The sequence below is a fragment of the Nyctereutes procyonoides genome, unplaced genomic scaffold (assembly GCF_905146905.1).
Source record: "Nyctereutes procyonoides isolate TBG_1078 unplaced genomic scaffold, NYPRO_anot_genome, whole genome shotgun sequence".
NCBI classification, from domain to species: domain Eukaryota; kingdom Metazoa; phylum Chordata; class Mammalia; order Carnivora; family Canidae; genus Nyctereutes; species Nyctereutes procyonoides.
In genome coordinates, this window is record NW_026575052.1 from 67,733,260 (window position 1) to 67,747,047 (window position 13,788).

Sequence of the window (13,788 nt, forward strand, 5' to 3'; positions counted from 1 at the left end):
GAATATAGACATTACAGAATTAGCTGGGAAATGTTCTTAAACAACAAATAAGAACGGCTTCAAAAAAAAAAAAAAAAAAGAACGGCATCAAATCCTGGGGAGGAACCCAGATGCTCTTGTGTATGAGTAACCTGCAGGATTGCACAAATAGCACCCAACCACGTGTTTATGTATTGCACAAGTTTTCCCAGTTGTAGTGAACACCTGACACTTATTTTCTTTGATTATTTAGTCTCTCTGGAAACTTCCCACACCAATCTCAGGGCGTTCAAGTGATTATGCTAAGGCTGTTTGAACATGTCCCCGTTGCCAAAGCTTATGATTGGAAAGAAGAGCCAATTCCAGTTGGAATAATCAGATTTTCTTTTTGAGAAATATGGATTTGAGGGCAATCCTCTCAGGTCCGCTCCCTCTTCAGGAGCTTTGTACTATTGCTCAATAAATGTCATCATTCAATAAACTTTGCTGCCCACCAAAAAAAAAAGGGGGGGGGGACATGGGTTTGGAACTGAGGAATTTGAGCTGAAGATGGTTTTTTTATTATTTTTTAAAGCTTTTATTTATTTATTTATTTATTTATTTATTTATTTATTTATTTATTCATCAGAGACACAGACATAGACAAAGGGAGAAGCAGGCACTCTGCAAGGAGCCCAATGCGGGACTCGATCCCTGGACCTCGGGATCACACCCTGAGCCAAAGGCAGATGCTCAACTGCTGAGCCACCCAGGTGTCCCAGAGGATGGATTTATTGCGTGGTGAAGATGAAACATTTGGTACATACATTTGCCTTGCTCTTCACCATTTACGAAGGGTACCAAAACAAAAAAACCCAAAATCTTTACAAAGAAATTGGACCCTAAATGAGAATACTACTTGGGGGATGCCTGGGTGGCTCAGTGGTTAAGCATCTGCCTTCGGCTTAGCGCATGATCCTGGAGTCACAGGATCAGATCCCACATCGGGCTCCCTGCATGGAGCCTGCTTCTCCCTCTGCCTGTGTCTCTGCTTCTCTCTCTGGGTGTCTCTCATGAATAAATAAATAAATAAAATCTTAAAAGAGAGAGAGAGAGAGAATACTACTTGGGTTCCTAATGGCCTTCCAAATGACTTGCACTAGTATTTTTTTTTTTTTTTTATGACTGATTGCATTTGTAGTTTTGAGTTCTGTGGGTGAGCCTGAATTTTCATGATGAGGACTTTTTTCTGCTTTTCTTTTTCCCTTTTTTGTCTTTTTTCTTTCTTATACTACATTGGGTTTTGTTTTCTGTAACATTCAACTAAAGAATACTAACTTTACATGGATTGTCATTTGTCTATAGAACTTCTAAATATTATATTGTTCATTTGTCAGGAAAAGAGAAATTACTCTAGGTATTTCTAACACTGAGGGGTTTGTAAAAGCATTGGAAAGATTGGAGGGACAAAGTTCAGAGAAGGGCCATTATTAGCCGATTTTCTGCTAGGTTCAAAGAATGAGCTACTTGTTATTGCTGGTGAGACCAGCTGTTCCAGAAACAGTTCTGATTGTCACAAATGCCTGCAGGATCTTGTTGAAGCTGAAAATGAGAGGTGGAGGAGGATGTGTTGATTCAGCAGCTTCCAAAATTAACAAGAAATTAATTCATTCAAACCATGCTGGAAATATTATAGCTTCTGGAAGAGAAGAAAAAATAGCATGAGATTTCACTTAAAGGCTATATTTTTCCCTACAGAACTCCAGGTACTTTGCATTTTTAGCCACTGCTAATTTTTTATTATTTCAGGATAACAAGCTTGCTGTACTGTAAAATAACACCAGGGTTCTGCAGGGGCTTGACTTAACATGTCTAAGGGAGCCCTTTCTCCATGTTAAATGAATAATCAGACCTGCCAGAAAATCAGCCTATAGGTCTGGCCTGCTGCAAATATGATGACTCTGTATGAAAGAATGTCCACCACCAATTATAATAAAATTTGAAAGGAAGGTTTACAATTCATTCTGTCTCCTGAAATCCTCTGGTCTTGTGTGGGCCTTGCTACACTGTTTGAACAGATGATTCCGTTCACCCTCCTTCTCTGAGGACTCCTGGATGGTATTATTAATTTGAAAAGAAGCAAAGAGAGGTCATAATTGAGGGTTGTAGAACCTGGGATGTCAATTAATCCTAGAATGTCCTGTAGTGAACTGAATCATGTCCCTTGCAAAATTCATATATTGAAGTCCTAACCTCGAGGACCTTAGAATGTGAGTGTATTTGGAAATAGAGCCTTTAAATAGGTAATTAAGATGAAATGAGGTCATGGGATATGATCCTAATGTGGTATGATTGGCGTCCTTATCAAAAGACAAGATTAGGGAGTGATTAGGTGGTTCAGTTAAGTGTCCTGACTCTTGGTTTTGGCTCAGGTTGTAATCTCATGGGTTATGGGATTGAGCCCTGCTTCTGGCTCTGTGAGCAACATGGAGTCTGCTTGGGATTTTCTCTTTCATTCCCATGCTGCCTTCTTCCCTCTCTCTCTCTCAAATAAATAAATATATATTTCAATTAATTAATTATTTCTGTAAGATCTTATTTATTTATTCATGAGAGACAGACAGAGGCAGAGACACAGGCAGAGGGAGAAGCAGGCTCCATGCAGGGAGCCTGATACAGGACTCAATCCCAGGACCCTGGGATCACACCCTGAGCCATAGGCAGATGCTGAACCACTGAGCCACATGGGCACCCCAATATATTTTTTAAAAGGCAAGATCAGGGCAGCCCAGGTGGCTCAGCGGTTTAGTGTCACCTTCGGCCCTGGGCATGATCCTGGAGACCCGAGATCGAGTTCCACGTCGGGCTCCCTGCATGGAGCCTGCTTCTCCCTCTGCCTGTGTCTCTGCCTCTTTCTCTCTCTCTCTCTCTCTTTCTGTGTGTGTGTGTGTGTGTGTGTCTCATGAATAAATAAATAAAATATTTTAAAAATATAAAAGGCAAGATCAGGACATAGATACCAGGGAAAAGTCCCACGTGAGTATACGGTGAGAAGATGATCATTGCAAGTCAAGGAGATGGGCTTTAGGAGACACCAAACCTGGCTGACACTTTAATCTTGGACCTCTAGTCTGCAGAACTGTGAGAAAATAAAATTCTGCTGTTTAAGCCACTCAGTGTGTGGTATTTTGTTTTGGCAGCCTGAGCCGACTAATACCTTGCCCCCTTTTTAAAGATGTTTATTTATTTATTTGAGAAAGAAAGAGAGCAAGGCTGATCCTAGGACTCTGGGATCATGACCTGAGCCAAAAGCAGATGCTTAACCGACTAAGCCACCAAGGCACCCTCTCTGTGACCCTGTCACATAGTGTGGTGGATGAGGACAAGGAAGGACAGAGAAGAGAACCCTGGTTGCCTGATTCCTGGTTTCTTTCCATTATACCACATTTCTTATCTATATTCTGGTTTGTTAACTACACAATTCCAAGTTAGTATCCTGGGATGCGATATGTGAATTAACTGTGCAGAAGTCTGAGATTCACTAAGTTTGCAGTGTCACTTGTGTTCAGATAGCAAGAGAAGCAATCTTGTACCAGGGTAGTCCAAATTATCATTTCCTGGCACATCTCTTAATCACTCTGAATTAAGTTTTTATGATTATCAGCAATCTGCTATTTCAAAGTTGAATATATGAAATTTCAATTTATCTCCATGCATATGTGCAGATTTTGCAATTACAAACTGTTTTTCATGACCAAATTGATTATCTTGACTAGACATCCATGAAATGAAATGTATAAGGTCTGATTTTCAGCTCCGGCCTCAGTATACATCATTTAGTTTAATACAGACACTCTTATTCCTTATTCTGTTGGGATTTCTTTGAAAGACATTTCATTTTAATTTATTTTAACAAAACCCACAGAAAAATACTACATAAGTGAATAGTATAAAAGCGCACATTATGGGAAAGAAACTGAACTCAGAAGTTCTTATGATCTTCTAATTTAGTGTCACCACGTTTGCTTACCATTTTAATGTTAACTCTTGACCATTTAGTCACCTTTATAACTTGGAAAAGCAAGTTGTCTCCTATCTTTTTGGGTTGTATGATTTTTTTATCCTATATCAAAGCCAACAAAAGATGCGATTTTTCCCCCTGTTCTTTAGTATTTGAAGCAAGGGATTTTTCTTCTGCCTATACTTTCTTTGGGGTCAGCTTCAGTTAGATTACAATAAAATTCACCTATTTTAAGTGTGCAATAAAGTTTGAGAAGTACGTTTAGTCATATCACTACAATCATGATCTAGAATATTTCCCTCACCTCTAAAAGTTAATTTGTGTCTGTTTGGAGTCTGGCCTCTGGCAAAGTCTGATGTGATTTTTTAATCATCAGTTTGGCCTTTTCTAAAATTTCATATAAATGAAATAATACAATATGTAGTCGTGTGTATGTCTTCTTTCATTTAGCAAATTGCATTTGAGATTCACCCATAACTTTTTTTTAAAGATTTTGTTTATTTATTCATGAGAAACACAGAGAGAGGCAAAGACATAGGCAGAGGGAGAAGCAGGCTCCCTATGGGGAGCTTGATGTGGGGCTTGATCCCAGGACTCCGAGATCACTCCTGGAGCCAAAGGCAGATGCCCAACCACTGAGCCACCCAGATGCCCTACCCATGACTTTGTGTGAGTATATAGTTCATTACATTTTGTTGCTGAATAGTATTCTATTGTTTATCCATAGCTGGTTGAAGGACATTTGTGTTGTTCCCAGCTTTTAGTGATTATGTATACAGCTACTATAAACATTCACATAATGTTTTTTTTTTAAGATTTCATTTATTTATTCATGAGAGACAGAGAGAGAGAGAGAGGCAGAGACACAGGCAGAGGGAGAAGCAGGCTCCATGCAGGGAGCCTGACGTGGGACTCGATCCCAGGACTCCAGGATCACGCCCTGGGCTGAAGGCAGGTGCTACACTGCTGAGCCACCCAGGGATCTCACACATAATGGTTTTTGTGCCAACATACATTTTCATTTCTCTCAGGTAAATATCTATGAGTAGGATAGCTAGGTTATATATTAGGTATATTTTTGGCTTTATAGGGATCCCTGGGTGGCGCAGCGGTTTGGCGCCTGCCTTTGGCCCAGGGCGCGATCCTGGAGACCCGGGATCGAATCCCACGTCAGGCTCCCGGTGCATGGAGCCTGCTTCTCCCTCTGCCTGTGTCTCTGCCTCTCTCTCTCTCTCTCTGTGACTATCATAAATAAAAAAAAATAATTAAAATAAAATATATTTGGCTTTATAGGAAACTGCTATACTGCTTTGCAGAGGGACGGCAGTAGTTTGTACCCAGTAATATATAAGATGTAATGTCTCTGCTAATGTCAGGATATTTTTTTGTAGCTATTCTAATGGGCATGTAGTGTAGTCTTTTAAAATTTATACTACAGGGTACATGGGTGGCTCAATCCATTTAGCAGCAGGCTCTTGATTTCGGCTCAGGTCATGATTTTAGTGTCATGAGATTGAGCTCTGTGTGAGGCTTCCGCACCAGTGCAGAATCCAGTTGGGTTTTTCTCTCACTCACTCTTCTCCTCCCCACACCCTTGCACGTGTGTGTGCCCCCATGCTCTATAAATTAATTACTTAATTGAAAATCTGAAAAAAATTTACACTACATCCTGGTGCAGCACAGTGTTATGTTAGTATGGCTTTATTTTATTTATTTATTTATTTATTTTAAAGATTTCATTTACTTGTTTGAGAGAGAGAGAGTGCACACGAGTGGCAGGGGTAAGGGGGTGGTAGAGAGGGAGAGGGAGAAGCAGGCAGCCCTATGAGGGATTGATCCCAGGATCCTGAAACCATGACAGGAGCTAAAGACAGATACTTAATGGACTGAGCCTCCCAGGTGCCCCTAGTATGGCTTTAGTTTGCATTTTCTTGATGAGTAATGAATACCTTTTCCTGTATTTATTGGCCTTTTGTGAAATGTAGTTCTCTTGTCTGTTTTTTATTGAATTGTCTTTATTTATTTATTTTTAGATTTATTTATTTGACAGAGAGAGAGAGCACAAACAGGGGGGAGAGGCAGGAGAGGGAGAAGGAGAAGCAGACTCCTTGCTGAGCAAGCCAATCCCAGGACTGTGGGATCACGTCCTGGCCAAAGGCAGATTCTTAACCCACTAAGCCACCCAGGTACCTCTGAACTATCTTTTTTTTTTTATTGACTTGGAAGAATTTTAAAATATTTTATTTATTTATTTATTTGAGAGAGAGTGAGAGCAAGATAGGGCACAGGAGTTGGGGAAGGGACAGAGGCAGAGGAAGAGAAAGAAGCAGACTCCTCACTGAGCAGGGAACCCAATGCAGGACTCCAAACCAGGACCCTGAGATCCATGACCCCAGCTGAGGGGAGATGCTTAACCGACTGAGCCACCCAGGTGCCTTGACTTGGAGGAATTTTTTTAAAGTTATATTCTAAGGATAAGTCCTCTGTCAAATGTATATGTTGTGGCTTATCTTCTCACTTTCTTAACAGTATTCTTTTTTTATGAGCATAGTGTTTTAACTTTAATGATGGCTATAGTAGGCTGACTAATGGACTTCCAAAGATGTCCATGTCCTAATCCCTGAAACTATGGGTATATTACCTTATATGGTAAAAGGGACTTTGCAAAGGGAATCCAGCTAAGGATCTTGAGCTGGAATGTATATAGTTACAGCGTCCTTATAAGAGGAAGAGATGATGGTGAGAGTCAGAGAGAAAGAGATGTGTTTATATAAACAAAGTCAAAGGTTTGAATATGCACTGCTGCTGAGTTGAAGATGGAAGAAAGGGCCATGAGCCAGGGAATGCAGGTAGCTTCTAAAACCTGGAAAAGCAAGGAAACTTATTCTCTGGAGTCTCCAGAAGGAACAAAGCCATATTGACACCTTAATTTTAGCTGAGACTTCTGACTTCCAGAGCTGTAAAGATAATAAATTAGTGTTGCTTTAAGTTACTACATTTGTTGTAATTTGTTATGGCAGCTTTGGAAATGAATGCAATGGCTTACCTACTCACTTTATTAAAAAGCAGTTTTTCCTTTTTAAAATTTTCTGATTTTTTAGTGCTTACTGTATCCTGGCTAAGAAATCTTTGCCTACCCCACACTTGTGAAGTTATTCTATGTTTTCTTGCAGAAGCTTTATAGCTTTACCTTTTACATTTGGATCTATTTTATATCCTAAATAAATTTTGGAATATGTTACAAGGTGGGTTCAATGTTCATTAAACATACATACACACACACACACACACACACACACACACACAGGTATCCAATGGCTCCAGCACATTTACTGGGAAAAGATAATCCTTTCCCTCTTTGAATTGCACTGGCACTTTTGTCAGCAATCCAATTCCTGCATATATTTGCATCTGTTCCAAAGAACAATTTTTGTTTGTGTTCTTACATGAAGTCCACATTGTCTTAATTTCTGTAGCTTTACAGTAAATATTGAAATTTGATCGTTTATATCCTCTAACTTCATTCTTCTGCTTTAGTATTGTCTTGGCTATACTGAGGTCTTCGCATTTCCATATAATTTTTAGAATCACCTTGTCAATTTTTAAAAACCTGTTAGGATTTTGAATAGGGGTGTACAAAGAAGTTGTTTTAGTACAGACATTTAGATCCTTCAGCTAAATTTTATTCTATTAAATCTTTGAATATATATATTTTTCTGGTTTATCTGTTAGTAACTTTTTATGTTTGTAACTTAACCTAAATTTATGATAGTAACATATGCTTATGGTACAGAGTCACATTTTGTCCTTAGAGTCATTAAGTCCTTAGCTTAATTTATTGGGAGAGAAAAATGGTTTTCAAACTGTGAGTCATGAAATGAATTCAGTGGTCCTTATCAACATTACGTAAAATAAAATAGAACAGGAAATATCAGAGAATCATATTTAGTTTTGTAAAACTTTTTTTTAAGGTTTTATTTATTTGAGAAAGAGAGAGCAGGAGCAAGAAGGAGGAACAGAGGGAGAAGAAGAAGCAGGGTCCCCACTGAGCAGGGAGCCCCACATGAGACTTGATCCCAGGACCCCAAGATCATGATCTGAAGGCAGATGCTCAACCACTGAGCCACCAGGCATACCTAGTTTTGTAAAACTTTTATACCAGCGTGTATATCATCTATCTATCTATCTATCTATCTATCTATCTATCTATCTACCTACCTACCTACCTACCTACCTACCTATGTTTTGGATCTTGTTGCATATAATATTTTTTATTTTGAGTTGTGTTGAAAGTCCATAGCTACAGTATGGTGCTGTGTTTTACAGTTTTATCTCCACAAACCCCTTTTAAGTTGAAGTGTAGTTGACACTATTTTGTTTTGATAAAGAAATATTGCCAGATTATAGACTGTAATTATCAGGGAAACTATTTTTTAAATAAAAATACAGAGGATAGCACATTCAACTTAATTACCTTAAAGGTATGAGGGATAACTTCTTTGAATGTATTTTATATGAACCACAAGTATTTGAATGGATAGTTTTAACTGGATAGTAGGAATGATCACTGATCTAGAAGTTGAAGCACTTGATTACTATTTCCAGTGTCCTTAGCTAAACTCTTTTGCTGTCTAGCTTAAATTTCCATATTTAGTAAAGATAGAAGAGAATCTTTAGGTCATTATTCCTCAGAGTTGTGGGCATGAGAGAAATCTGGTAGTACTTTGAAAATAGTAAAGCAGGGGCACCTGTTTATTGACTTCCCCAATGTTGGTTTTTTTTTTTTTTTTTTTAAGACTTTATTTATTTATTCATGAGAGAGAAAAGAGAAGCAGAGACACAGGCTCCATGCAGGGAGCCCAATGCAGGACTTGACCCTGGGGCTCCAGGATCATGCCCTGGGCCAAAGGCAGGTGCTGAACCGCTGAGCCACCCAGGGATCACCTCCCCAATGTTGTTAAAAGGTATCACTATGTGGGGACACCTGGCTGGCTCAGACAGAAGACCCTTGATCTTAGGGTCCTGAGTTGGAATCCCACGTTGGATGTAGAGATTATTATTATTTTTTTTTGTATTTTTTTTAATTTTTATTTATTTATGATAGAGAGAGAGAGAGAGAGGCAGAGACACAAGCAGAGGGAGAAGCAGGCTCCATGCACCGGGAGCCTGACGTGGGATTCGATTCCGGGTCTCCAGGATCGCGCCCTGGGCCAAAGGCAGGCGCCAAACCGCTGCGCCACCCAGGGATCCCTGGATGTAGAGATTAAAACAAAAACAAAAAACCAACCACCGGGATCCCTGGGTGGCGCAGCGGTTTGGCGCCTGCCTTTGGCCCAGGGCGCGATCCTGGAGACCCGGGATCGAGTCCCATATCGGGCTCCCGGTGCATGGAACCTGCTTCTCCCTCTGCCTGTGTCTCTGCCTCTCTCTCTCTCTCTCTGTGACTATCATAAATAAATAAAAAATAAAAAATAGTTTAAAAAAAAAAAAAACAACCACCAAAAACCAACCAAAACTTAAAAAAAAAAAGGTATCAATATGTGGATATAAGCAAGCTTAGTGATGTCTGTAGTTAAATCTGGCTCATGTGGAAACCAAATTTAAGAATATATCACATTGTTAAAAAAAATCACATTAAAAAAATAAAAATACTTATATATTGTAGAGTCCACTTTTAGGCAAACAGTCTTGAGAATGGATGTAGAAAGGGTCATAGTGACCACCTGGCTGAACACAGGCCCATCAGGTGACCCACGTCAAAATATCCATAGGCCATAACTAACCAGTGGGCTACTTACAACTAGGCACAGTTCCCAAAAAAGGGAATATTCCATATGTCACCATGCCTCCTCTTACTACTCCCTTTAAAAAAAAAAAAGGTTTTTACTTATTTATTCATGAGAGACAGAGACACAGGCAGAGGGAGAAGCAGGCTCCGTGCAAGGAGCCCGACATGGGACTTGATCAGGATCACACCCTGGGCTGAAAGCAGGCGCTAAACCGCTGAGCCACCAGGGCTTCCCTTCCTACCCCCTTTAAAGACAGCCCTCATGCACTGCCTCCTTGCAGACAGCCTGGGTGGCTCAGCGGTTGAGCATCTGCCTTTGGCCCAGGGCGTGATCCTGAGGTCCTGGGGTCCAGTCCCACATCGGGCTCCCCGCAGGGAGACGGCTTCTCCCTCTGCCTGCATCTCTGTCTCTCACTCGGTGTCTCCCATGAATAAAGAAATAAGATCTAAGAAAAAAAAAAGTATAGGGAGATACTTGCAAAGAAGAGTTAAAGAAAAAGCAATTAGGACGGAATAACACTGAAATTATGTGTATTTTTAAATTGTGGATCTTTAGGTACGGAGTATTCTAGTTCAACTCGTACCTCCAGTGTTAGTACATTGCTTGGTACAGAGCTTTAATGACAAATGTTTGCTAAATTTTAAATGATAAAGGGAGAGTGGAGGAGGTAAGCCAGATGTCTTCTTACATCTAAGAAGACAGGGAGCAAATAAAGATTTGGATCCCTTCATATGCTAGCCCTTTTTAATCCCGTATCAGTGTTGATATCTCTGATTCACGGACATTTCCTATCAACTAAATTCTGCCAATATTCACAAGTCTTCCCTCGGGAAAGGATTTTATTTTCTAGACTCTCTCAATGGCGCCATCTGCCGGAGATGTCAGGAATCTCCGCCTTTAACCCCCTCCCTGGGCGGTCCTTTACGGTCCTCCCTGTTCCCCCCCCCGCCCCGTGAGGTTCCCCTACACGCATGCGCTCGCTCTTGGTTTGACGGCCTGTGAGAGACTACAATTCCCTGAAGGCCATGCGAAAGGAAAAAAAAAATCCCGTGGTCGCGGGGAGAAGGAGGGAAAGACGTGAAGGCTCGCGAGAGAATGGGATTGAGGCGACTGCGCGAAGTGGGTGGAGCGGGGTGGAGAGGGTGAGGAGGAAGAGGAGGAGGTGCCGTCCCACAATACCAGGCGGGAGGGCGGTAGGCGGTTTGTATCCGGGCTGTGAGGTGCTCGGCCCCTCCGCGGACCTTGCTGCCTCTGTCTCTTTAACGCGAGAGGAAGCGATGCGGAGGGGTGGAAAATGGCAGAGCTGCAGATGTTACTAGAAGAGGAGATCCCGTCTGGCAAGAGGGCCCTGATAGAGAGTTACCAGAATCTGACCCGGGTGGCGGACTACTGTGAAAACAACTACATACAGGTGAGGCGCGCGGGCGGGCGGGCGGGCGGGGGGCAGGCGGGAGCTGGCCGGCCGGGCCGGGGATCCGCCGCCTGCCGCCCGAGTGACCAGCCCACTGGGCGGGGTGGGGAACTGCCCTAACCTCAGCGGCTGCCTCAGCCCCAGCCTCAGCCCCAGCCCCAGCCCCAGCCCCAGCCCCAGCCCCAGCCTCAGCCTCAGCCCCAGCCTCAGCCCCAGCCTCAGCCCCAGCCCCAGCCCCAGCCTCAACCCCAACCCCAACCCCAGTCCCAGCCCGGGCGAGAGAGAGCAAGTGGTCGGGCTGAGGGAGTAGGGCTGCGATACAGGAAGTGGCTGCGGTGGTTGAAACCCATAGAAGCCGAGAGAGAAAATGGGCGAGGGATCCCGGCGCTCGCGGCGGCCGCAGACCGGCGCCCCCCTGCCGCCCGCCTCCCTCCGGGGTGCGCCCCCCCGGGTCGGGCTCCCTCCCCCCGCCCCCCTCCCCGGGTCGCGCGCTGCCCTCGGCCGCCTTCCGTCCGCCGCGCTCCTGTCCAGGAGAACCCGCTGCCGCCGGTCCCGAGAGGGGTCTGGGACGGGGGGAGAGGGCAGGGCAAGGAGGAGCGGCCGGAGGCAGAGGAAAAGCGGGGTGTATGCGTGTGTGTGCGCTCGTGTGTGGCGGGGGAGGGCAGGGGGGGAGCGATTATGTCAGTTCAACCCAGAGGGTGTGTCTTTTTATTTATTTATTAAAAAAAAATTTGTCATGAGTCACATTACACAGATCTCCCGGAGGAGAGGAGGAAGCGGATGGGGAGCGAGCGAGGGAGGGCGCATAAGAGAAGTTAATCTCAAAATTCCTGTAATTGAAGGTCTGTAAATTTGCCCGGCTGCCCGATTTCAAGTCGGGTTCCCCCCCAGCATTTTCACTTCCGCCCCACCATAATGCATTCTAGAGGTGGTGAGGACTGTCCTTATCGTAAAACATAAGTTATTCTGAACTACTTGCAAAAATGTCTTGCGCTCTCTCTTCCCCAAAAGTTCTTGAACTGTTGGCTTTAAAAGTAGCTTAAAATAGAACGGTGTAACTGCCGGTTTCTTGTTTTCTGGGGTTTCTCTCTTTCCGACCTAAGTAAATGCATAGACTATGAATCCAGGTAGATTACCTGACGTATTTAGTCCTAGGACCATAATGTTAATTGTTACTAAGTTTATTAGAACATTCTCAGGCTTTAATTATGTCAGGTTCTTGTTGGTTTTTATTTTAATGATTGAAAGTGATTTATGCTGTGATAGTTTGGTTTGTAGATCTTCAGCTGGGTAAACCAACAGTTTGCTGTAGAAGCAGTTAAGGAGCAGAGTCCTTTGTATCAGTATAATGACATCAAAAATTCGCTTGTTAGGATAAGGCATAATCCAGACGTGCTCTGAAAGAGTCGAGTTATTGCGATTTAGAACTAAAGTATTTCTAGAAATGCCTTCCATGTGATTATCAAGAACCAATAATTTCCATGTTGGCAAATGGTTTGTTTCCTTTATTTTTAGAAGGAGATACTGTTTTCAGGATATTTTGAATATTTCTCAATTTCCATAGTAGTAACATTGTGTTTTAAGTAGCACCAGTAAGAATTTATCTCCTAAACTTTTTCAAGCTTTTTACTTTAGGAGTTCTGATAAATAAACGTCTTGAATGGCCACCATGTCTACTGTAGTATTTGTTTTTGCAGACTTTGTAGTTAGCCTTTTAAAAAAAAAATTCTAAAATCTATGGAAAAGTGAATATAGTTTTCAAAAAGAAAAGTAGTCTTGTAGTTTATTGATATTAACATATACAACTTGTATTCACCATAACATGAAAAGCCTTAAAATTGAGGTGAATCTCAAAGTTCTGAAGATTCTGAAAATTAAAGGGAAAGCACAGGAAGTTTCTTGTCCCCCAGTCCAGAAAAATCATTTCTTTGTAGAAGTCCATAAATAAGTACTTCATGAAAGGGTGGCTTCTTTTGCGGTTGGGAAATCTGACAAATATATGGTGTGGTAACTGCTACGTGTTGGCAAATGCGTGTTTTAACTTGTCTGTTGACTACCTTTTTTTTTTTTTTTTTTTTCAGGTAGTTGTGTGCTGTATAGTTTTTTTTTTTCCTCCCTGACCTCTTTCCTCTTGCCACAGTCATGTAACTCTGAAACACTTTTAAACTTCATTAGTAATATTCCTAGTTAAGATAAATCACGGTGTTTCTTCTGTAATCTTTTTTTTTTTTTTTTTTTTTTTAAGATTTATTTATTTATTCAAGAGAGACACAGAGAGAGGCAGAGACACAGGCTCCATGCAGGGAGCAGACGCGGGACTCAATGCCTGAGTCTCCAGGATCATGCCCTGGGCTGAAGGCGGTGTTAAACCGCGGAGTCCCCCGGGCTGCCCTGTAATCTTTCTTAAACATGTTAGTACCATGGTGCCAAGAGCCATTGCCAATGGCCCCAAATTGTTTTTGGCGGTTCTAAACTTGACACCAGTAAGATATTTTGAACTTCCGTGGGGTGGGGGAGATGAAATTCACACATAGTGTTTATCTTAGTAGCCTTGAAATTTTGAGCAGCATGATGCAGGCTACTAGCTGCCTTCCTTGAGATGGGGTCAG

General features: G+C 42.1%; 1 protein-coding gene across 9 annotated transcripts in view; it reads left to right on the top strand.

Moving 5' to 3' along the window:
• ABI1 (abl interactor 1) overlaps window positions 1-13,788 on the top strand; it is a 131,206-nt gene that overhangs the window by 6,197 nt on the left and 111,221 nt on the right. For 7 of the 9 annotated variants that reach the window (XM_055331353.1, XM_055331345.1, XM_055331347.1 and 4 more), the window contains exon 1: window positions 10,935-11,179. The exons of 1 other annotated variant lie outside the window; for it this stretch is intronic. In XM_055331353.1, coding sequence (XP_055187328.1) covers window positions 11,063-11,179 — 117 coding nt within the window. In that variant the 5' untranslated portion in view covers window positions 10,935-11,062. Of the gene's footprint in view, window positions 1-10,933; window positions 11,180-13,788 lie in introns of those variants that run through there. One more of the 9 variants, XM_055331352.1, reaches the window with a different exon arrangement.